Genomic DNA, 18399 nt, shown 5'->3' on the forward strand with positions numbered 1-18399 from the left:
ATTTCACTTAGCATAAATAATTGACAACAAGTGTTGATGAGGATGTGGAGAAATTGGAACCCTTACACACTGTTGGTGGGAATGCAAAATGGTGCAGCTGCTGTGGAAATCAGTATGGAGGTTCCTCAAAAAATTAGAAATAGAACAAATTAGAAGTAGAACTACCATGTGATCTAGCAGTCCCACTTCTGGGTATTTATCCAAAAGAATTGAAATCAGGATCTTGAAGAGATATTAGCATGTACCCTATTCTTTAAGTATCATGGATGCCCTGAAAGTCACGAAGCCTTATTCCTGAGCCTCACCACAAACCTAACCCACACCACCAGATGGGATACAGGATGGCGTGAGGACCAGAGACGTCTGTTGTTCCCATTACTTGGTTGTAAAAAGTACTGTTTTAAATTTACTTGCCTGTGTTAGGAGGAGTATGTCAAAATGCCGCATCAGATGGACCACATCAAAATATCCTCATTTTGAAAACTTATTTACCACCAGAAAGCCTCCTCTCTCTCCTTGGGTGATGGAGCCACCATAGTCATTAGGACATACAAGCAACAACTCATTAGAATAGAAGGGGAGGGGACCTGAGCAATCTCAATAATTCAAGCCACGTAAAATCTGTCATCAGTGGCAGCTTGGTTAAGTTTGCGTGCACTTATGGGTAGTTTACTTTGTTCTCTCTCTTATCTGTGAGGGGACACATTGACTGCCTTTTTAGGACCAATGTTAGAACTTTTTAGGCTCTACCTTCATAAGCAAAATATGTTTAATTATGTTTGTTTCCTTGCTGTACTTCGATTACATTTTAAATCTACAAGAAAATGAAGAACAAAGTCATTATTTCTGAGTGTCTATTTAACCCTTGAATGAATGAGCTTAAACTACAACGCTAACAGACGTCTGCCTTAAGCCTCACTTTTAAAACCCCTTTTATTTTCTCCCTCTTTCTTTTGATCAACCTGCACGTGTTTGAGAGCTCGGGACCATCTTTGATTACCAATTAGAACTTAGTGATTGTTTTATAGTCATAACATGCACTTTGTGAGATTAATTATACAGAGCCAAGCCTGGTGCCTTGAACACAGGCGAATTTAACAGAACACGTGAGAAAAGATGAAATGAAAAACTCTCCATGAAGAGTGTCATCTGGTGTTTTGGTAATGATGAGCCAGGACAGTGTCAGGAAAGTCAAGCCCATTCTGATATTCTTCATTCTGCAGCTTCTTAAACGAATTATCCGTATACAGTCAATCCTCGTTATTCATGGATTCTGTATTTGTGAATTCATCTACTTGATAAAATTTATTTTGTGGTCATTCTCCAATATGTGCAGAGTTGTGAAAACTTTGAGTTGCCCAACGAGCAGCCTCACATTCCCAGTTGAGATAAACAAGGGAACACTCTGCCTTCTTGTTTCAGCTCTCATACTTTAAACAAATGTCCTTTTCAGGGTCTATTTAATGTCATGTTAGTTGCATTTTTGTGCTTTTTTTGGGTGATTTTGCTGTTTATATTGGTCCCCAAGCGTAGTGCTGAAGTGCTGTCCAGTGTTCGTAAGTGCAAGAGGGCTGTGATGTACCTTACAGAGAGAGTGCTCTTGCTAAATTAACTTCATTAAGGCCTAAGTTATAGTGCTGTTGGCCTTGAGTTCAATGTTAACGATCAACAATAAGTATTGAATAAGGTGTCTTTAAACAAAAACACACATAAAACAAGTTAATAAATTGATCAGTTAATGGACATGTTGCGACCAGAGGATCGCAGACACCCAACTCTGGCTTCCCATGGGAGCAATTGTTCAGCATTTGCTAATTCAGCATTTGCAGGGACTTCATGGACCATAAAACCTGGAAATAATAAGAATCAATTATGGTGCTTGTTTTCAATATTATCAATTCCAGATGAGAGACTAGGCCTAGGAATGAAGTTGTATAATATAAAGAGGATCATAATTCATAATTTTCCAGGATTATGAAATTATGAAATTTGATGAAACTACTTTTACAGGTTTCACAGAAATTACCAAAGTGTGCCTCACAGTAGGGTTAACATAAGCTGAAGGGCTTGGTTGTAGCTGAGACACTTATAACATCTGCCATCTGATAACTTGTTTGGAACAGGATCAAATCTTCTACCTCTCTATTTTGAAGATCTATTTTGAAGGCTGCACAACTACTATCTAAAAAGTCTTCAAATGGTGGGTTAGCACATATTTTAAGAATATGTTTTCTAACTAGTAGTAGGAGCCATGGAACATTTGGAAAGTTGAAGCGATGATGCAATAATTTGGTTTTAAAACCCAGACCACACCAGGATTAGCTAGAAGTGCAGTGTGCTATCCATTGTGCCACAGAGCTCATCAACAGATGAATGGATACAGATGTGATTTTATACACACACACATGCGCGCGCGCACACACACAGTGGAATACTACTTAGCAATAAAAAGACAAAATTGTGCCGTTTGTGACAACATGGATGGCCCTAGAAGGCATTATGCTAAGAGAAATGTCAGACAGAGAAAGACAAATACCCCGCGACTTCACTCATGGGGAAGATAAACAAACACATGGACAAAGAGAACAGATTAGTGGTTACCAGAGGAGGTAGGCAGAGGGCAAAAGGGGTAAAGAGGCATATATGTATGGTGACGGATCAAAACACTACTGGTGATGAATACGAGGCAGCCTATTAGAGAAACTGAAATACAATAATGTACAGCTGAAATTTGCACAATGTTATAAGCTAATATGACCTCAATAAAATTTTTAAAAGTACCTAATAAATAAATAAAACCCAGACCAGAACTCAGGATTCTTTTTTTACTCATTTTCAACATGCGTTTGTAACTTCTTCTGCTTTGAAACTTCATTAAATAATCTTTCTTGGTAATCACCTAATTTCAGAAATATCTGTTTTAGTAATTTTCATATTTAATTATTACGGAAAATTTTATCTGTAGTAAGAATTGCTTCCTGTAGTAGGTATAAGAACACTTTGTTTCTATATACCACATAAATTGGCAGGAGATTCAGATAGGGAATTACTAGAACTATAATTTGTTAATATCTTCTCTTTTTAATGAACTGTCAATAACCCAGTTTTAACTTCATTTAACTTTCAAGTAATCAAAATAGAAAGACAGAAAAGCAAAACCAAACAAAAATAATTAGTAGATTATAAAAATGTCATACATTCTGATTCTTATGTTTTTGCATTAGGAATGAAATTCTGTGGTTTAAAAAAGTCATATGTCTAGGGACCGGCTGTGGCACAGCGGTTAAGTGCGCACGTTCTGCTTCGGCGGCACGGGGTTCGCCGGTTCGGATCCTGGGTGCAGACATGGCACCACTTGGCACACCACGCTGTGGTAGGCGTCCCACATATAAAGTAGAGGAAGATGGGCACGGATGTTAGCTCAGGGCCAGTCTTCCTTAGCAAAAAGAGGGGGATTGGCAGCAGTTAGCTCAGGGCTAATCTTCTTCAATAAAAAATAATTAATTAATTTAAAAAAATCGTATGTCTATTTCCAGTAGGACTTTTTCTAATTCATCTTTTCTTGTGAGGATCAGGGCCCACTACTTAACATTGCTGTGCCACTAGGATTCTGATGAGTAAGGATTATAAAAGGAATGTGTTTGTGTGTCTTAATGATCCGGCCGTGATCTAATTGGTAAAATACTGAGTTAAATTATATACTGTATATTTTTATGCATAGGACATAAAGAAAATCAAGACAAGTTTAATGGAAATTTGGCAGCGAACATCCTGAAGTTGATCAGGAGGGAATTATAAATAGTCTATTTTTCTTTTCTATCAACCCCATACCATTTCTTTCATTTTTAACAGACTTCTAGTTATGAGTAAATGGGCCGGTATTTTCTTGAGTCTCTCTGAACAGAAGTGAGAAGAGGTAGGAATAGTTAAGTATCAAGTATACAAGCTACGATGAAAGGGTAATTGATAAATTCTTTTACGTGGACAGGTGATAAGAGCTATACGTAGGTCTGCACGTGGAGTGCCGTTCATTTTTCAGCTACCTTTTCACAAGCACATTATGGCACATTTATAAGAGTAAATATAATGGTATCATTAAAACAATGTGGAAGAGTATTTAATACACAGGGAAAATATTCCCAATATTTAAAGTGAAAATCAGGCTATACAAAGTATATAATGACTGACTTGATATTGATTTTTAAAAATCAATAACTAAAACAGACTCGAAATAAATCCCCAAAATGTTAACAGTTGTTGTATCTTGGTATGGAATTTTTAATTATTTTAATTTTTTGCTTCTACAGTTCTATATTGTACAAATTTTCTGCAGTGTATATGAATCACTTTTACTGTAAAATCACTTTTTAAAAATTTATTTCTTTGTAATCCCTTTCTCCTGAGTATATTTCATTTGAAACAGAGTATATGTGAGTTATTTAAATTAGAAAAAGATTCCTTAGTCCCATAGGTTTAGTATAAAACTAAGGGTTGGCTTATAATTACATAAATAGATGTTGGAGCCCCTCAAACGCTCTCATCTTCCTACTCTAAATTTCTCCCAGAGAGTAACATATACACAAAGGGCTTCTTTTGCCAACTAAATAGATAACTCACAAATTACATCTTACAGCCTATATTATTCCTCTGATTTTCAGACCTACATATCTAGCAGTCTACTGAACATATATCTTAGAGATCACAAGACAACTCAAACAGCATCATCCAAAGTCAAACTCTTTATCCTGCATCCCTGGCCACACCACCAAACTGGACCACTTCCCATCTTTTCTCACCTGGAGCCTACCCTCACCAAGCTCTGTTCAGTTTACTCTTTAGTCATATTGACCGTTCTGCTCTGAATTGTATCCAACTTTTCTTGCCTGCCAAACTATAATAGTCTCCTTTTCAACCATAATCTATTTATGATGTCCCAAATATTGTGTGGGACATACTTAAACCAAAAAGTTATTCATTATTTATCTGAACTTCCAATTTAACTGGGCACCTTATAATTTTACTGCTACCTCTGTCAACTTTATTATTAGCTATAATAATTTTAATTCACTAGACTGAATAATCAGGTTGGTTCTTAATAACTGAATTAAATTTTTTCTTTAGCGTTTGATTAGCTGATAGGACTTCTATGACAATACAGACTAATTAATCCAAAGTTATTAATTAATTCATTTTCCTGACAAAAACCTATTTTAAGGACTAAAAACTGATTACAACTCTTGAAATCTTTCAAGTACATTGGTAAATTTCAACCCTTCTCAACCAATGCCCTTGTACTTTGGGATCCTTCGCGAGATTTTATATCATCTTAATCCAGTTAGTGCAAAGAGACAGATTTTAAGCCCCAAACCTTGTTTGAATTTTACCCAAAATAAGCAAATAGAGATAATCCAGTCCCTTTGAATGGTGCTATACTAATTGGAAATGACATCTTCCTAAAATTTTGCTCAGGCATTTCCTGTCACAGGGGACTCTGGCTGTGTAACAAGGACAGGACGGGCACAGATGTCTTAGGGGAATTCTTTTTTAGACAACCGTAAGGAAAGAGATTTCTCCCTGGTGGCTTGGCCACCTGCCCTGAGGACCCTGTGGAAATGCTCTGTTATTTGTGATTTATTTTTTTCTCACGGTTATTACATGATTTGTACAAAGTATTTAATTTGTACTACCTTATGAAAGTTATATGTGTTAAGAACCCACTAAGTATTATAAACCAAATATAAAAATAAGTAGAGAAATTAATGGTCAATGGCACAGTTTTTAAAATTATAGTCATTCTTCAGTTTTATACTTCCACGACTAATTATTCTGCTTTTATATACAGAATAATTAGTTGTAAAACGTTAAAACTGAGCAAAGTATTTTCTGTTTCTTTTGGAAAATTAAGTATATGACATAGTCGTTGTAATTCACTTAAAACAAGTGATAAAAATAACTTCTGGAAATTTCAGAATTGATAGAGATTCTGAGGATTGTGTTATGTAACATACCAGTAGTCCTGATGCTTCCCTACTGAGTTCCTACAGAACCAAAAACAAAAGAAAGGATGTGCCATTGTGCCGTTTATTGTCCGGCATGAGCGGGCGTTTAATCTTCACTGCTCAGTGATCCCAGAATACTCTCCTTGAGGGTCCTCTCATCCTTCCCACATCACTTAGGAGGAGAGTGCTGGAGAACTTTCTTAATGTGCCCTTCTCATTAGAATTAACCTAGAAACAGCATTTCAGAAAAAGTCCCAGTTTCTTTGTAACTTGTCTAGACAAGTGAGTAGCTATTTAAAGGCATTACTTTGTCCAAAATGTTCCTCATTTTCACCTAAATCTAAGCATTGGAGATCACTTGCCATTTGAGAGTGTATTTTCCTTCAGTCTACTAATACCATTTTCACATAAATTCATTTTAAGACAAGAGATTGGTCACAAATTATAGACCATTTCACTTCAGCTCTTCTACTGCTGTAGTCTACTGAATGTCCTTTAAAGCAAAGGATAAATGACATGTATCCCATCGCAGCAGAAAGTCTGATCATGGAGTCAAGCTTGGAAATACATGTGTGGGCTGTGAGAAGTAGACTTGAGGTTAGTGTTATTAAGATGGCATTATAGCCAGGGGTCCAGGAGTGCTCACATCTCTTCTGCACTCCATCTTTCTTCTCAGGGAGTTACCAACCAAAGCAAGCTAGGTGCAAGGACCATAACCAAATAGGAAACAAATGACCACTTTGTTATTGGCATGGGAAGCACCCAAATCCTGGCTAGTGCAACTCTCTCTGATAAAATGTGATTGGAGCATGAATTTTGGGCCTAGATGCCTAAGTGAACTCCTCGCTTTTCCTCCTGTCTGATACGTCTCATTTGGCCTAAGAAGGTGAACTGTAACAGCAGAGGAGCAATTACATCTCCTCCAAACAGGCTGCCCCGACCTGAGTTCTTGTGATATGGATGCAGAAAGGGAAGGTGTGCCTCATGGCTGCTGACCTTTTAGGGACACTATCAGCACCACTAGTAGAACCGTGGCCTAATGCAGTTCCTGGGTGAGCAGGTAGGCCTTCCTTCCCTGGGGGTATTGGGGCAATGAGGAAGCAGGCGGGCAGAGGCTAACATGAGGGAGGGAGGGCCAGAAGTTTTTAGTCCCCAAATGTAACATTTATTTTCAATTTTAAAATTCAGTAGTTTTTTGCTTTTGTATTTAAGTAATGCCATCCTATTGATGTCAGATGTATCTTGTCAGGATACAATCGAAGTAGGAAGCTCTCTAGTAAGGCCTATTTTGTTTCTTGAAGGCAACAGTTGTATCGACGAGAGTTAACTGAGGTTTTGTCTTCAGTGCTGAAAGGAAGTGCTGTCTGGGCAAAGGCATTTACAGGAACACTGCATCAGGATGGTTGAAAAAAATAGCAATGAAGTAATGAAGCGAACTGCATAAAAGAAGGTCTTTTGTGTCTTTTGTGACTAAAAGCTGCAGAGTCCATTTGTCTTCCCCTTCCTAGTTTGAGGACAGAAAGAGTACTTCACGTGGCAGTGTTGTCATTGAACCAAGGAGGAATACTTCCTCTTCAAGTCCATGCCCCATTTCTGGGAGGAATGTCAGTCACCATTTTGTTAGTACCAGTAATACCATCAAATGTCAGTGTTAATGACTGAACCCTCTTGGGAAAATCCTTTCAACCCAATGGAGATGTGTTGTCCTTTGCCTCTTTATATCTGTCAGTATTTTTCTTCTCCAATGGGTGGCATGTTGGCATCAAAGTTGATGGCAATGAGAGATGTAGAAAAACACATTACTATGGAAATTTTATCTTTCATGGATTTTCACAGAACTGATTTCAGCCTTGATGGTCTTACTGTAGCAGACATGACTTGTAACCAGTGTGTGCCACTTAATTTTTCTTTTTTTTCCAAAAAATGGTTGGTTCTAGACGTTGAATTTCATATCGTAAATTCCTTAGTTTATGGAATTCTGACACTGCAGTTTTAAACAGAATGTTTGAGAAATGCAAATCAAGACCACAATGAGATATCACCTCATATCTGTTAGAATGGCTATTATCAAAAGATAAGAAATGAAAAGTATTGGCCAGGATGTGGAGAAAAAGGAAGACTTGTGCACCATTGGTAGAATGTAAATTGGTGCAGCCACTATGGAAAATGGTATGGAGCTTCCTCAAAAAATTAAAAATAGAACTATAATATGATCTAGCAATTTCCCTTCTGGATATTTATCTGAAGAAAATAAAAAAAAGCCTAATTTGAAAAAGATGTTTGCATCCTCATGTTCATTGTAGCATTATTTCCAATAAACAAGATATGGAAACAACCTAAGTATCCATCAATGGATGCATGGATAAAGAAGATATATATACATACAATGGAATACTATTCAGCTATAAAAAGGAATAAAATCTTGCCATTTGCAACAACATGAATGGACCTTGAGGGCATTATGCTAAGAGAAATAAGTCAGACAGAGAAAGACAAATACTGTATGACCTCACTTATTTGTAGAATCTAAAACAAACAAACAAACAAAAAAACCAAGCTCATAGATACAGAGAACAGATTGGTGGTTTCCAGAGGTAGGAGTTGGGGGTGAGTGAAATGGGCAAAGGGGGTCAAAAGGTACAAAGCTCCAGTTATGAAATAAATAAGTCATGGGGATGCAATGTACAGCATGGTGACTATAGTTAATACTGTATTGCATATTTGAAAGATGCTAACAGAGTACGTCTTAAAAGTCCTCATCACAATTAAAAAAATACTATGTATGGTGATGGATGTTACCTAGACTTACTGTGGTGATCATTTCACAACATACACAAATATCAAATCATTGTGTTGTACGCCTGAAACTAATATAGTGCTATATGTCAATTATACCTCAATTAAAAAAATATAAACAGAATGTTTCCACAGTTACAAAAGTATATGGAAACTATATATGATAGATACATAGATAACTATAGCTTTAAATATATAAAATTTATTTATGGCTGCCATTTTTCCAAAATGGAAGAAAAAAACTCAAGGCAAAAATTATGTATTTTTGCAATACCTCTTCCTTACTAGATGAACCAATTTTCAATTGGTCTGGAATTATTTCTACAACACCTCCTAAAATAAGTGGACCAAGTTTGCAGTGACTTAAGCTTTATTTCTATTTTATTCTAGTCATATCAATTACAAGGCACTTGGTTCTTGCATGTATGGTCTCCACTCCACTAAATGCAATTAAATTTAGAACAAATTCATTTTAGATACCTTCCTTGGCCTAAAATCTACTTTCAGAAAACCTGCTGAGATTTTATTATATTTTCATAAATACGTTGTGGCTTAATATTGTGAATGTTGTCTAATTACCCAGGTGGCCTGTAATTATAAAAGGATATGAGGGGGCTCAATGTTTATTTTCAATGTTATGAAAATATTTAAATATTTTAAAGTCAGATAACACATCAAGTAACTTTTCTTTATTTAGCTCTTATGTGAGTTTCTAAATCTGAAAAATCAAGAAATCCGTTTAAAAAACTATAGATCAATATAGATATAAATGTCAGTCTTAATGCTTACATTGTTTTTTTCTTATTAAAAAAGTACATTCTTGCTTGCTTTTTAATAAAGGCCATACATTTAAGAAGTCTTAATGAACACTGTAATGTGGTAGGATTGAGACCATATCATTTTTCCATTTGGACTTTGTTTCTCATTTATTTACTCTAATAATTCTGGTCATATTTCTTTCCACTTTTTTCTCTCTTGAGGCAACTTAGACCTATGCCATTGTCATTTTTCACGATGTTGCTGAAAGGTTTCTTTCTTTTTTCTGGCCACCGATGTAGAGGGTTTTATTTAATCCTAATAGTAATTCTATTGACATTTCAGTAGCAGGTCTGTCCATAATAAGGCACTACAGAATCTCTGGAGAAATGTTGGAAAGAGATGTTACCATCCATTAAACTATATCTCTTGCTTTCTACCTTTATAAACTTGGAGGAATGGGGGCTAATGTCATCTTTTTATTATATTAAACACTTTCTTAAATATATGTAGGTCTTTGTGTTTCAAAGCTCTTATTTTTTGTTTCCAAAATCATAATTCAGTATCTGAATATTTTCATCTCTTAAAAAGTGTTTTCTGCTATTTTTTAAAGTCGGTTTTATTGAAGTATAGTTTGCATAGAGTAATATTTCTCCTTGTCAGTGTATGGTTCCAAGAGTTTTAATCATCACATACAATCACATAACTCTCACCATTATCAAGATATGGAACAGTTCCAACACCCCAAAAAAGTCCCCCATGCCTGGTAGTCAACTCATCCCCACCCTAACTTCTGACGACCTTTCATCTGTTTTCTGTCCCTATTATTTTACCTTTTCCAGAGTGTCCTATAAATGAAACCATCATAGAGTCTGGCTTCTTTCATTTAGCAACATGCATTTGAGATTCATCCACGCTGTACGTTTGAGCAGTTTGTTCCTTTCTATTGCCTAGCAGTGTTCCATTGTGTGGATGTACTGCCGTTTGATCATTCGTTCACAGTTGAAGGCTATTTGAGTTGTTTTCAGTTTGTGGTGATTATCAATAAAGCTGCTGTAAGTGTTTGGATCCCACTTTTGGGCGAATAGCTGTTTTTATTTATCTTGGATAAATAGCTAGAAGTAGATTAGTGAGTCATACAGTAAGTGTAGGTCTAACTTTATAGAAAATTCTTATCTTTTTTTCTTAAGTGGCTGTGCCATTTTCCGTTCCCACCAGCAATGTACGAGAGTTCTAGTTGTTCAACGTTTTTGCCCACACTAGGTATTGTAATAAGTGTGTAGATGTATCTAATTATAATTTAGTTTGAATTTCCATAGTGATTAACAATGTTGAGTATCTTTTCATATTTGCCACTCATGTATCTTCCTTGATGACATACCTGTTCAAATACTTTACCCAACTTTCAGTTGGGTTGTTTTCCTATCATTGACTTATCTATTTATTTTTTTTTGCTGAGGAAGATTGTCCCTGAGCTAACATCTGTGCCAATCTTCTTCTATGCTGTATGTGGCTTGCTGCCACAGCATGGCTTGACAAGTGGTACGTGTCTGCACCCGGGATCTGAACCCGTGAACCCCAGGCCTCTGAAGTAGAGTGCCCTGAACTTTACTGCTACACTACCAGGCCGGCCCCTCTTATCATTGACTTTTGAGAGTTCTTTATATATTCTGAATATGAGACCTTTATCAGATACATGTTTTGCAAACATTTTCTCCCAGTCAACTTGTCTTTTCATTTTCTTAACAGTGTTTTTCATAGACTTAGTTTCTGCCCTTTTTAAAAAAATCACTATTTTTGTCTACCTTCTTGCGGTTTCTAAGCCTTCATGTTCACAAATTTGCACTAATTTCTAATGAACAAATTATAACATAACTTTTGGAATTTGATGAGGCTAAAAGAAAACAGACTTTGAAGATAACATAGTTCTGTGTAACATTTACTTGAACAATATAACAATCAGGAATTTTCTTGGCTGAAAATAGCAAAAGATCCAACTTCAGTGGCTTAAAAAATAGGACTATTTTTTTTTTTTTTTGAGGATGATTAGCCCTGACCTAAACATCCGCCACCAATCCTGCTCGTTTTGCTGAGGAAGATTGGCCCTCAGCTAATATCTGTGACCATCTTCCTCCCTTTTATATGTGGGACACCCGCCACAGCATGGCTTGATAAGCAGTGCATGGGTCTGCACCCAGGATCCGAACCAGCAAACCCCGGGCTGCAGAAGCGGAGCATGCAAACTCAACCACTATGCCAATGAGTCAGCCCCCATAGGACTATTTTTTTTGTTACAACAAGTTGAGAGAAAGGCAGCTGCTTGCAAGGATTCGGGAGTTCCATATAATCAGAGCTGCTGTCTATGCATTTCCTTGGCCTTTCTCTAGTTGTTGAAGGTTGCTACTACAGCTGATTATATCCACACTGAGGACAAGTAGAGGTGGGGGAAAGAACGGCACTTATGCCAAGAGAGCAAGACTTTCCTAGAAGCCTCTCACCTACTTCCTGTTGAATTCTCCCTGGACAGGACTCGGTCAGACGGCCAGGCAATGCTGGGAGCGGGAGGTTGGGTGAGAATAGCCTACCTAGTGTCTGCCTCACACAGCAAATTTTAAATAACACCAAACTACAAAAGACAATAACACTATAAGAGCAGAAGACAGAACAATCAAAATCTCATTTTGAGCTCATGGTTTTGTCCACACTTGTTGGCCAAGCAGCTAAATTATAAAGGCATCATGTTCCGATTGCATCTTAGGCATGCATATAATGGTAATAATAGAAATATAGCCACTATTATAATAAGAATAATGGGTTTATGGTTTATGAAGCCACATACTTTATCTTCTTTGACTGCCTCGTGAAGATAGGGTTTTACATAGTAGAAAATGACAATGCATTGATAATAGGTCACTTAAAGCCACATAGAATAGTGACTCAGGAAGAAAAATAACTGACATAGAATTGTCACCTCTTACCTACCTCTCTGTACCTGTTAGGGTTTTCAAGATCAAGAAGAATGATTTGATGTAAAGCTTATATTGTGATATTGTCTACATAGCCAGTGTATAAATGAAAGCTCCAAAGAAAAATCCTCTTAAACCAGAATTTTAGCTGTTTGGCTTATATCCTATCTAAATGGGAATTCTGTTGTAAACTTGGTAAATAAAATGAAGTTAAAGGGTAGCTTTTACTTCATTTGTATTTGTTAGTCTCTCAGTGGAAAGTTTTCCATCCAGAAAAAGTGGTCTATTTGCTTTCTAAGATAAGGAAAAGTAAAATTTTTAAATGATTAATTAAAAAGATTTTAAAACAGCCCTTCTATAATGAATGTTAATGTTAATTCAAAGTTTTAGAAACAGCTCTTAATTTTTTTTCTTTCATATTTTGGCCCAAGTGCCTAGTATACTGACTAGAACAGCTCCTAAATGGAAGTTGGCTGAATAAATGAGGCTTCTGAACCGACTCACCACAATTCTATTGCCTTTACTGAGTTGATCTATATTTGTAAATTTTCAATAGCTTGAAATGAGTTCTGAATATGCAAAATGCTGTTGAATCTGTGAGAATTATTCAAGGTTAAGAAATTACTGATGCTAGAATGTAAGGTAAAACTCTGTACAAGAGTTTCTATCAACTATTTGATTTTCACTAGTAATTAAACCCATCTTACCCAGTGGGATGTGCTTAGAAATGGTGTAGCTGATGTCTGCTAGAAATTTGGGGACCCAAAGGATTCAGGAGACTATAAGCCCCACTGTACCTTATTGGAACTCACACAGCCATTTTCTGTTTTCCCTTCAAGAACTCACTCAAGGTGCCTGGTAAAATACTTTAGCTTTCCATACCAACTTTCTTCAAAATTTTACAAATACATTTACAGTTGTCCTTGAAAAGTAAGATAGGCAAGGATGCACTTGTCCATTAGGAAACGAAAGGCTAAGAAATTTTCTTAAGGCGACAGAGCTACTGGAAATGGAATTAGTATCTCCAAGCTTTGACTTGAGTTTATAACCAGACCATGCCCCCTTCAGCCCACTTTTGAAAACTAACTAATCAATCTGTTGTTTTATTGAAAAAAAAAAAAAGACTGGCAATAATATGGGATTTATTTCATTTAATCTTAGTATATTGTAATGATAAAGGAGGATTAAAATGCTATTTCACTTTTTTCTTTTTAAAGATTGGCACCTGACCTAACAACTGTTGCCAATCTTTTTTTTTTGCTTCTTTCTCTCCCCAATTACCCCCGGTACATAGTTGTATATCTTAGTTGTGGGTCCTTCTAGTTGTGGCATGTGAGATGCCCCCCTCAGCATGGCTTGGTGAGTGGTGCCATGTCTGCGCCCAGGATCTGAACGGGCGAAACCCTGGGCCACCGAAGCAGAGGGCGCGAGCTTAACCACTCCGCCACGGGGCCCGCCCCGCTACTTCCCTTTCATTTCGAGGGATGAATTTGTAGGTTTCAGAATTGTCGTAGTGTACATTTACAGCCACCACTTGTATAATGCTAGGCACCATGTAAAACCTAGATACCTTTCTTCAAAATATAAATAAATACTTGTAACATCTGTTTTCGTTACCACATGCTGCCAAAATAGTAGTGATCTGATGCTGTCTTAAGATAAGAAAGCCTGCTGTGGTTGAAAGACGGAAGATTTCGGAGGCAGTTAGATATGAATCTATGTACCAAGTCTGCCGCTAGCTAGCTGTGTGATTATAGGCATGTCACCATCTCTGTGGCTGTTTCCTTGTGTGTGAGTGCCTGACTCATAATAAGTTGTGAGAATTGAATAAGCTCACAGATATAAAATGCTCAGCATAACACTTGGCCTACAGTAAGTGCTCATTAACTGCACACTGGAATCATGGTAATTTACTCCAAAAATTAATTCTTAGACATTTACAAGATCCTTTACTTAGTGCTATACAAGTGTGTTTTTATAGCTTAGTAATTATTACATATAAGAAGAAAAGATGTGGCTTGACTCCTTAGTTCAAAGTTTCTCAATCTCGACACTATTGACATTTTGGCAGATAATTCTTTATTGTGGGGGTGCTACGCTGAGCGTCGTAGGATGGTTAGCAAGATCCCTGGCCTCTACGTACTAGATGCCAGTAGCACTGTTCTCCCCATTGTGACAACCCCAAATGTCTACAGACCTTGCCAAATGTCGCCTGGGGTGCAAAATCACCTGCAGTTGAGAACTACAGTCTCCAATCAATTCTTTGTAAAAAAGTGTTCAGGTATTTCTAGTCCTAGGAGATTCTTCCCAAAGATCCTGGAGTCTTTAAGTTGGGAAGCATTATATAATAATAATAATAATAATAATAATAATAGTAATAATGGCTAATTTTTTATAAACTTACTGCAGGTTGCAAACTGCTATAATCTCATTTAATCCTCATAACAGAGCTAGAAGTTAGTTATAACTCTAAGGCATATTTTTCAAATGAGAAAAGTGAGCCCCAGATAAATCAAGTAACTGACCAAGATCATACAATTAATAAGGGTTACAGCCAGGATTTATTTCTAAGCCATCTCCAGGGCCTCTGCAATTATCCATACGTAGTACTGCCTCTTGCATACCCTACTTATTAATTCACGGTTCAAATTGGGGTGTTAAGGCTGTACTTCTTAATTATTCTTAATTTGTATTCACTTTACTTTTAGGCACTTACAAAATTAGTTTTTGCTTTAATCAATTGATGACAAGCTCCCAATTATTTTCTAATGATTGTCCTCATAAACATTCTTGGTTGCAAGCAAAGATCACTGTCCCTGGAATATATATTAAAAAAGTGACCCCAGACAAAGTCAGATGGTCCAAAACCAAGGAGAGGGAGATGTTCTCTGCTTGAGGGAGGCAGGAAACATTTAACAGCGAAAATGGTGTTTGAACTGGGCCTTTAATCTTCGTGTTAAACTGGGACAACAAGTAAGAGTCTGCGAGGTGGAAGGGCATTCCAAGCAGAGCAAACAGCACATGCAAAGGCCTGGACAGCTGGGAAGGTATGATATCTTTGGGGAATAGTGTGGGTGGAGGAAAGTAGGAAACTAAGACTACAGAGATGGCTGCGCTCTGCCTTATCACTGCTGGCTTGTCTACTGCAGGCATTTGACTATGCAGCCTTTACTCTAAGGGCAGCACACAGCCAAGAGCACAGTCTTGTCTTCCCACCTAGGAAAGCCGGGTCAGCATTAGCAGAGATTCAATGAACTGTACTTGAGAAATGATGAGCCAGGTAAAAAATGTGGGAAAGAGATTGGTTCCAGACACTCAATGAATGGTTGTTGAGTGGATGAATTAATCAGATTTTGAATTCACTTTAATAACTTTTTTTGTTCTACATTGTTTTTGTTTCAGTTTTTTTTTTAATTTGAGTTCATAATAGTTTACATCATTGTGAAATTTCAGTTGTACATTATTTCTTGTCTGTCACCACATAGGTGCGCATGTAAAATAAGATTAATAGAAAGGGAACAAAACCTCTTTGATTACAGTTTTCCTATTTCATCTTTTACTAAAATAGCTAATGGTCACTCCCAGAAAATACTCCAGCATAATACCAAGTGGACTTTTACCTCTATGGATTATGCAATACATATTTACAACTTTGTTATTTAAATCTTCAAAATGAGCATATAGTCCAACATTTTTAACCTTGTTATTTTTTCAAACCATCTTCTTCAAACTATTCTTTAGGACTCTTTCTCCATACTTCAGTTTATTTAAAATGAAGCAATTTGTTTTACCACTGATTTCATAATCCCATCGCTGGTGGTTTAGAAGGAAAAGATTTTTACTATTACGTTTCAACAATTTCTATAATTGTGTCTAAAATCATAATTAATAAGAGTATCTGCTGTCTAAGGAGTACCTGTTAGGGGCTGAGTGACTTGAAAGGATTATTTCAAATAAAAACAACTACTATACTAAATAAATATTCTTTACCCATTTTTCAGATGGGCAAAAAGAGATCTAAGTGGTAAAGCGGTTTAATCAAGACCTCACAGTTCTTCAATTGTATTGTAAAGCTCAAACTTAGGTCCGTTACTCAGCAAATCCTGTATGCTTTCTACAACATCATTCTGGGTCCAGATTTTACCCCCATTCTTACTATTTCATCTAAATCTTAACATGAACCGTGGTTGATATGTTGCCGGTGTTACTATTTCTAAGAATATCTTACTTTACTTTTCTTTGCCCCTGAATATTGTTTATCTCTATACTTATGAATTACCAATGTGTGTCATGAGGAGTAAAATACCTTCCAACATGCGAGGAAAAGATATTGTTATCCAAGCTTTGTGGAATATTAATTTAGAAAGTTCTTTCTAAAGTGTTACCTAGATTCAGGAAGTAACTATCTACATCCTTTTTATCACATGTTTGAGAGTTAGAGCTATATATAATGGTAAAAATATTTACCAATAAAGTAGTTTTTATAAACCAAATATAAAATAGCTTTTATATTTGATAAATACGGATAGCCAAATTAAAAACTTCTTAATAAAAGTGATTGCTTTCTCTGCCCCATTCCCCACCCCAAAACAGGAGGGATTTTTGGTTCAAACTATCAGGATAATTGATTCAGAACTATTTTACTTTGTAATAGGGAACTTCTGTCTTAAAATGAAAATGCATTGTCCTATCTGCAATGAAAGGATTGATATTCTTCATCTTCTTACACATTCTTTTTTTTCTGTGAACATTTTAGGTGTATCAATATATGCATGAAACGATAACTGTTAACGGCTGTCCCGAATTCCGTGCCAGGGCCACAGCAAAGGTAAGGCTTGAGTAACTTTAAAAATATACTTAACCCCAGTGACCTAGTAATTGACTGTGCGCGTGTGTGTTTCAGGTATTCTCGTGTGTACACTGTAAGAGAATTTAGACATCAGTGGCAGCCCAGAGTCTAGAACCAGTACTACTTCCCAGGTAAAAATCCTAATGGAAAATTGAACGTTTCTGCTGCTTCTGTAGCTTAAGAAAGGAGAATGATTTCATTAAACTCACTAAATGTCCATTTGGCACAAGCAAATCTACTGGTTCACTGTATGAAGCACTACTTGGTTTTCTGACCCGTTCCTCTTATCCAAAAGAACCCGTTCCCTATTCAGTGCATGAAGACTCATTTGCACAAGTCTAAAGATTTGAGTGAAGTCAGACATGAAGACAACTCCCCTGACACCACCGACGTGGTGTTCTTCCAAGTATTCAGCTAAGCAGTGGCAGCTTGCTGAAAGAATGTGACGTTGACCTAAAGGGAAGGCCTGTCGCCTGTTGTGGTAGTGATGACATTTGCTCTTTAAAAACTCAAAGCCAGAGATTGCAGAGACCCGACTAATGGAAATGTTACAGCAATAGGATCATGAAATTATCTGGAAAATAAACCATTAGGAAATAATAGTTTTAATCTAAAATCACTGATGCAATTATTTACAAATACAGAAATCTTATAATAGAGATACTTTCTTTTGAAAAGATTTTCTCCTTCTAATAATGTATAAGAAGTAAGAACTGGTGAAAATAATCACAATCTTCCATTTAATTCTTTTGTGTTACATCACCTCTTGTTTGGTTTCTCTCCTGATTTTTTAGTTTTCGTTCTGTAACTGAACACTGTAGATTTGTAAGTTATTTTTTTAGCCCAGGCAAAAAGAGAGTATTGTTATCATTACATCATGCTTTGCTTGTACTGAAGTGGAACTCACACAGAAAAATGATCCCTACATGGTTTAATTAAGGGGAAAGTGAATTGTATAGCATATTACCATTCTCATTTCTTATTCATGTAGAACAGCAGGATAGCAGCATAATGTTGCAATAGCACAATATTT

General features: G+C 36.5%; 1 protein-coding gene across 1 annotated transcript in view; it reads left to right on the forward strand.

Moving 5' to 3' along the window:
* The window catches only part of LIN7A (lin-7 homolog A, crumbs cell polarity complex component), a 129570-nt gene that overhangs the window by 63009 nt on the left and 48162 nt on the right, over positions 1-18399 (forward strand). Inside the window, exon 3 of the mRNA XM_046646595.1 lies at positions 17274-17345. Within this exon, the coding sequence (XP_046502551.1) occupies positions 17274-17345 (72 nt within the window). The remainder of the gene's footprint in view (positions 1-17273; positions 17346-18399) is intronic.

The sequence above is a fragment of the Equus quagga genome, chromosome 19 (assembly GCF_021613505.1).
Source record: "Equus quagga isolate Etosha38 chromosome 19, UCLA_HA_Equagga_1.0, whole genome shotgun sequence".
Lineage (NCBI taxonomy): Eukaryota > Metazoa > Chordata > Mammalia > Perissodactyla > Equidae > Equus > Equus quagga.